This window comes from Diabrotica undecimpunctata, chromosome 11 (assembly GCF_040954645.1).
Source record: "Diabrotica undecimpunctata isolate CICGRU chromosome 11, icDiaUnde3, whole genome shotgun sequence".
Taxonomy (NCBI): domain Eukaryota; kingdom Metazoa; phylum Arthropoda; class Insecta; order Coleoptera; family Chrysomelidae; genus Diabrotica; species Diabrotica undecimpunctata.
The window spans coordinates 31,712,064-31,719,997 of record NC_092813.1 but is presented as its reverse complement, the minus strand read 5'-3'; the positions used below and the strand labels follow the sequence as shown (position 1 = coordinate 31,719,997).

Sequence of the window (7,934 nt, the reverse complement as noted above, 5' to 3'; positions counted from 1 at the left end):
AAAAGTTAAGCTATGTTCAATTAGATTTAGATCGAGACTCAGGGGTGGCCAATCCATGGTTTGAATCCCGTGCTGCTGAAGGAAGTTCTTGGGTTTGATTTCCTTTTACGACCCTGTCCAATGCGTCTTTTATATCGACCGGTTTCTACATATCGATTCCAAGCATGATGGATGACGGAAGAACTGACGATAAAATTCCTTGCCACCTGTCGAATACTGGTACCATTTTCATTAGTAACAACAAGAACGATTTCTTGCTTATTTGTATATCATTCTGTCATCTCTCATTTTGAAAAACTAGTGTGAAACTTAACAATTTATGATGAAATGTAAAATTTCTAGAATAAAACAACTGAAAACTTTTGTTTTCTGTACTTCCACAAAATTTATTTAGTAATTGTCACTACAGCTGTTTCGGCAACTTGCCTTTCTTAAGTGATGGTTAACCTACTGTGCGTTCAGGTTATATAGTTTCACTGAACAGGTTGAGGAGGGGGGGAGTTGTTAGTCTCAAGTTCGTCATTCAGAATTGGTGTCTTTTAATTTTCATAGATTCTAATAAAGATAGCTTAAGGCTTTTATTTTGGACGTGAAGAATTTGAAATTGGTCGTTAAAAGAATGATTATGATCTAGAAGGTGAAGTGCATATGTGGATTCTGTTTTCCTATTATTGAAAGCCCTTTTATGTTCTGTTATACGTTTGTTGAAGGCTCTACCGGTTTGACCGATGTAAGCTTTTGGACAGTCTCCACAGGTGAGTTTATAAACCCCAGTGTGTAAGTGCATGTTTTTCGTTTGGCTCTTGTTGTTCTTAATATATTTAAATGCTGGTGTTATTCTTTTCTTTTGATCTGTCTGGCTACTTTAGTTAATATATTACCTGTATATGACGTGATCGAGCAATATATTGTATTGGGCTTTTTCTCTTGTGGTGGGAAGATTGATTTAAGGGCTTTCTTGAGTAGTTTTTGCTGTAACATTTTGTTTATTATGTGTTCGTTGTATCCAATATTTATTGCTATAAGTTTAATGATATTCAATTCTACTTCGAAGTTATTATTTGACATTGGGATTTCTGTCAATCTGTGGAACATACTATAGTAGGCTGCTAATTTATGTTGTGCAGGATGGGATGAAGTACTGTGTATGGTTGTGTCAGTATGTATAGGTTTATGAAATACAGAGAACTCGTGTTTGTTTTCAATTCTTATAATTTTTAAGTCTAGAAAATTTATTGACTGTGACGGCAATAATGTGCCTGTTGTCTTAAACATCTTCACTTGCAAAAATTTTCACAGTGAGTGTTATCAAATGGTCGTATACTCTTATAAGTACTTTTGTTTGCTTTCTAAGTATTTTTCATGGACTTTGAATTTGCTAAAATATTGGAAAGTGTCATCGAAAATGCAAATCGAAGAGAAATACGAACAAGAACGAGAAAATACAGCCCATATAGCCCATAATGCGACGTAACAGCCCAAGACATGAAGTTACAATCATTGTAACATTTAATTTTAACATTTAATTCTACTATACCAGAATTTCTTTAGTAATACCAAATAATTCATTACAACAGAGCTCTTTTACTCAGGGAATAATCAGACTAGAAGTTGTTAAAAGACGATAAAACATTTTTAAATTACTGAGCTTAAAAAATGTAAAATAAAAGTATTTAGCAAATTAAATCAAATTTGAAGCTGTCATAATTTTAAAAGAAAAATATTCAATCTCGAAAAAAGCAATAACTACCTGCCTACAATTTATAGATAAAGAGTATTATAGTCTAACAAGTTAAATTTTTAAACATCCGTTTCGACAACAAAATATTACAATGGCTGAACAGATGAATTGACTCAGGTAGAATTCCACCGAAACCTTTAGGTATTATTGTCGACTTGAGTCATAAACCAATGGATGCTAAAGGTCCAAAGCCAATCGATGCCAAAGAAACCGCAACAGCGATTGATGCCAATTGGTACCGCAACAGAATTCGCTGTATATTGTGGCCCGTGAATATTCACGGATGCCAAATGGGAATACTTTTCGTCCAGAAGTCAATTGGTACTACAAAGAAATATATATATATATATATATATATATATATATATATATATATATATATATATATATATATATATAATATAATAACTTTTCCTGAAAACAATTTTGATTGTTGCTGTTCCTTTCCGATAACAAATTGTTGATTCCTAACATTCTGGCTGTCGATGTTAATCGTGTCAAAGTATTTCCAAAAGTATTTGTTATTGTATCTTATCTGTTAGAACGATTAAACCAATAAGTGCTTACTGTTTTATTTTATTACCCATTGTTATACAGAAGACTATTGTCTATACTCTAACAAGAAAGTAAAGAGGGTGATTCGCCATTAGAAACCGATGATAGAACTGCCAACAGTTTGAAAACTTCGCAATTTTAGCGGCGTCCTTATTTCATTATTGTTTTAGAATTGAATTGAAATTACTTCCATTGTGATCACTAAACTTCGGCAAATATGCAAATAAAAATGTAGAAAATATGCGCATAAATATGCACGTGTTTACCCGAAAATATGCAAATACTTTACAAAATATGCATACAAATAAATAAAAAAATCGTAAAATAGTAACAATTTTATTTAAAAAAAAAGTGTACATAACTAAATATTTCCTACTATTCATTAAGATTTACATTTATTTTAAGTAACTACATCATTTTTAAGTATGAATAAACTTATTTAGAATTATGGTAACAATAAATGACCAAGTGGTGTTCAAAATTTTCTAACAAAAACTTGTGGCTTCTGTCTGAGTACATATATTTATATATGGAAAAACTTCGTTCAACATCAACTGATGTAACGGGAGCATTTTTCAAACTAACCAAAACATTTGGTTCTAAATTAATTGTTTCCGAAATATTTCCAGCTAGAACACTGACTACTTCAGAAAGAATATGGTAACCTTTATTTTTCCATAGTAGCTTCAAATTTTTTTAAAATATCTTTTCCAATATTACCTCTAACGTTCCGACAACATGACGCAAATTCTTTTATTAATGCTGTACTTTCGAACAATGGCAGTTTTGGTGATTCTAACTGAGTAATTGTTTTTTGAACAAAACTAAAATTTGATTTTATAAATGAAAGTTCTTGTTGAAGCAAGTTACTCTGAAAAGTTTGTTTAGAATCCAAAAGAGATTGGGAACTTTCATCTGTTAACGTATCAATTATGTTCTTTATTTTAACAAAATAATCTGCATAAAAATTAGCTGCTTCTAACTATGTTCCTCATCGCGTTAAAATAGGTTGTGGTGGAAGAGGAATGTTAGGTAGCATTTCTTTATAAAGTTGAATTCTTATAGGAGGTTTAAGAAATACTTTTTTGACACTGGATATCATGGTATTTACAAGAGGAAACTTTTTTCGTATTTCCTCTGCAACTCTGTGCGCTACACAAGTAACATGTATTAAATCTGGGAAAAATATTTTTAAATTTTGTCCTGCTTTCACCATATAAGGAGCAGCATCCGATAAAATAAGCAGTAATTTATTAGAAGGAATAGTTGTCGGAAGAAAAAAAGTTGCTAATGTTTCTTGTATAAAACGCGAAATTGTTAAAGCATTTGTTTTCTCAAGTTGCTGGCATGAAATAAGATGAGATTTTGGTAAGGTATCTTCCTTAAGAACACCAATCAATAAATGAGCATTATACTTTCCTAAGGAATCAGTGGTTTCGTCTACAGATATGTAAAAATAATTATCTGCAATTTCTTCCTTAATATTAATTAACACCGACGAGTATAGCCCGTTCACATTATTTCTTCTTAGAGACCGATCACTTGGAACATTAAGTTTGCAATATTTTTTTAGAAACGAACTAAAATTTACATTTGCTAATTTTGAAAGCGGTATGTTTGCAGACACTAATGCGCGACACAAGTCTTCATTAAAAGTTTCTTGCTCATCCAATTTTTTTGAAGTAGATTGGAAACATTTAGCCATTGAAGTTTGATGTTTTCCTCCTATTTTTCCTTTTTTTGCAATGTGTGAAGCAGTTCTCACATGTTGGTCTATCTGAAATTTCTTCTCACATGCTATCTATAAATAAAAATAAAAACCTTTATTTTAACCCAACCTTTAAAATATAAAAATATACAAGGTGTTTTTGGTTAATCAAATAACTGGTTTGGAAAAAAAAAACACTCGCTAAGTGTTTTAAATGCAGTATTAATCCACAAATTAGTTTTTGTTACTAACCATTAGTACATCACATAACTTATTTTAAAATTCAACAAAAGTTTTTTTTTTGTTAATTCAATTACAATAAAAATAATTGTGTTTTAGAATAGCTGACTTCATAAAAAAAAGTAAAGGTGAAAAATTTTTCTAAATACACACCATTGTATTGTACCATGGACAATTTTTTCTCACTAAAGGAAGCTATTTTTCATTTAAAAACAACCTACGAGTACTAAATTTCAAGTAAATACGTTTATTGGTTTTAAAGTTATTGTTGTTATTAACTAAAAGAATTTAATTTTTTTAACACCCTGTATCTCGAAAAGTAAATAAGTTTGACCCCTCATTAAATATATCGTTTTGTTCAATTTTTCGAGAAGTATCTACAGTCAAACGTTGTAAGTGTCATTTGGAAACACCCTGTATGTATGAAATATTAGATATTTAATAGAAAATATTAGATACTTACAATTTTGCCACAGACTGAACAGTAGATTTTTCCCATATCCATAGACAGCTCTTTATAAGGTTTAATCCAAGTTGAAGCACTGGTTGTTTTAGGCATTATAAAATCACAATTTTCTTTTTTGTTACGCACAACGAGTGTTTACGCTTTGAATATCAAAACAAAAATGATTTACAAATCTGAGCATCAAATTAGAAATGTTTAGGTACCTAATTCAATAAACTGGGAGATTTTGGAAAATCCCTAAATTAGGAACAAAACTATTAGCCGTTTACCTGCTGTTAAGATACAATAAATTGTAGATATATTTGGGGATTAGATCATAAAATGCAAATAAGCGAACCCTTAGCGATTATCCAATAACTGAATGCCTCAGTGACCGAGACTTTCTAAGAATGTTGAGGCCTACTTAAATTGATCTTCTTTGAAATTGTAAATGTTTTGTACCTGTAGAGATTACGTACTTAGATCATTTCTTGATTAAAATGACTACAAAATTTTATACAAGAATTGAAATAAATTGGTATGTTTAAAAATTTTCAAATACAGTATAAAAATCTGAACTTTTATGCACTTTATGCAAACTTTTATACAAATATGCCAAAATATGAAATATTTGCATAAAATATGCACAATATGCAAAATATGCAATATGCATATTTGCCGAAGTCTAGTGATCACCTTTGTCATGTTGTGGATTTTTTAATTAAACAAGTTTTGCCTAACTATTATAAGAGTATAATATACATTACTTCCTACGGTCAAATATTTTATCTGAATTAACTTCTTTAATACACACATACCATTGGAAAATAATATATATATATATATATATATATATATATATATATATATATATATATATATACAAAAAAATATATTAAAGAATTAAAAAATGAAAAGGAAGATGTAAACCTCCGAGATGTTGAATCGTGTTATGTCTTAGCGCAGGAAAAAAAAATTTTAATTTATTAAAAATTGTACGTTAAATTGTACGGATGATTGTATGTTTATTCCTCTGATTGTAAAAAAATTCCTCGGATTGTAAATATTGTTTGTCTTTAAATTTGTCTGTTTAATTGGCCAAGGCCATCAAACTAAAATAAAAAAAAATAATACATATTTAATGCTATCCGAAATCTGTTGAGAATAATAATTATTTTTATCAATGTTATTTATGATTTTAAAAACTAAATCTTTCGGCCAACCAATTACCGAAAATAGATTTCAGCATTTGGAAATATCTTCTTCGTTATAATTTTCAGAAAGAAGAAGTGCTTAAATTTTTCTTATGCGACTGGGACAAACATTTTATGTCTGGAAACCTTACCTATGTTGAGCTGTGTTTTAAACGGGTCATGAATGAAGTCATGTGTATGATTGTTGTCATTTTATGGTCTTCTTAAAAAGTAGTTTACAAATAGCAGATTGTAGAAGTTACTCTAATTATAGTAGCAGTTGTTACATTGTGAGTATCGTTTTTTAAACTATTTCCACCAGTTAGGAGAGAGACCTTTTAAACCAACCAAAAATCTATTCAATAACTACACATATTTTTTTTATCAATTCTGGTTAGAATTCTAAGTTACGTTTATCAGTCAATTATCGGAATATTATATTTGCATTTTGAAATATCTTTATTTTTATTATAATTTTCAGGAAAAAGAAGTCCACAAATTTTCCTTCTATGACTAGGAAAGTCATTTTATGGTTAGGGAGCAATCTGATTTTGAGCGTGTTTTGAGGATGCCATAAAATATACTTATGTATATAATGGAAATGCTTGTACGGCTTCATGCTGAACATTAGAGGACCAATTCTAGTTACAACAGGTTCTACATGATAAAAATAATATATTTTTTTTTATTTATTTATGCCTCAACCTCAAAGGGTCATTAGCGTACAATTTAGAGTTTTACAGTTTATTTAGTACATTTATGAAATGTAAGTATGATATCAAATTTTTCATATCAGTTCCGTCACTTAATATTGCCTGTAAGGCAATATCTGCCAATAATTGCCTTAATATCTTGTAATTTATATCGAAGTCTTTCCATGCGATATAAAGGACACTCCAGTAAAATATGGCGAATACTGAGCACAACATCACATACGTTGCACTGTGGTTTTAATTCACTCTCCAGCAGATGTTTATGGGTGATGGCGGTGTGGCCTATTCTCAGACAAGATAGGATGGTTTGATGTTTACGCTTATTTGGGGTTGATTTCCAAGGTAATATGGAATGTTTTACTTCTCGTAGTTTGGATGTTGACTGATTCCACTTGGTCTGCCAATTATTGATTATTAAGTTCTTGATTACAGGTTATATATCTAGATGTGGAATGCTTCTGATTTCTACAGCTTCCGGACTCGAGATTGCTAGTTTTGCCAAGGAATCTACTTCTTCGTTACCAGCAATTCCAATATGGGAAGGAATCCATACAAAGTTGACATTTATGTTCATAGTTTGCAGTTGGCTTAATGCTGATTTAATAAGTAGTAGACTTGGATGACAAGGATATAAGTTACTTAGGGCAATTACAGAACTTAGGAAATCCGTAATAATGACAGGGTTTTTGATACTATTTTCTACCACAAAATTTATTGCATTGAGAATAGCGGTTAATTCGGCTGTGTAAATGGATGTTAATTTAGGGAGTTTCATTAACATTTTTAGAGGCATCGGTATATATAAGCGTATGGTTACTGTATGTCTTGAACTCTTGGAGGACATATTGATATCATGCTTTGGGATGGCTATCTGCCTTTTTATATATGGAGAGTTTGGTATTGATAGATGGTATGGGAACAGTCCAAGGGGTAACAGTGTTAATATCGGGTATACAATAGGTATCTTGAAATTTGAATTCAAGTTCATTGAGGTATCTATTTACCCTTTCATAAAAAGGAAGGTCAAGCCTAGCATGAGTTTTAAAGATATTCCTAAAACGGTCTGAATTTACAAAGTGGTTAACAGGATTCATAGGATTTGCCTGTATTGATGCCGCATATGTTAGTGAAAGTTGTTTTCTTCGGAATTCCAGGGGGACTTCTCCAGCTTCACAGTGTAAACTTTCAGTAGGGCTAATATAAAAAGCACCTAGTATAGTTCGCAAAGCACTATTTTGTATTCGATCGAGTTGTTTTATGATATATGGTTTTGCTGAATCATAAATAATACAAGCGTAGTCGAGTTTGGACCTGATCAAAGACTTGTACATAAGGGTCA

The 7,934-nt window shown here is 30.7% G+C and overlaps 1 protein-coding gene across 1 annotated transcript; it reads right to left on the bottom strand.

The window, feature by feature from the left end:
- Window positions 1-7,028: 7,028 nt before the first annotated feature.
- Window positions 7,029-7,439, bottom strand: LOC140452850 (uncharacterized). The gene has a single exon (XM_072547182.1). It carries the CDS (start codon window positions 7,437-7,439, stop codon window positions 7,029-7,031), a length of 411 nt encoding a protein of 136 aa, XP_072403283.1.
- Between the last annotated feature and the right edge of the window lie 495 nt (window positions 7,440-7,934).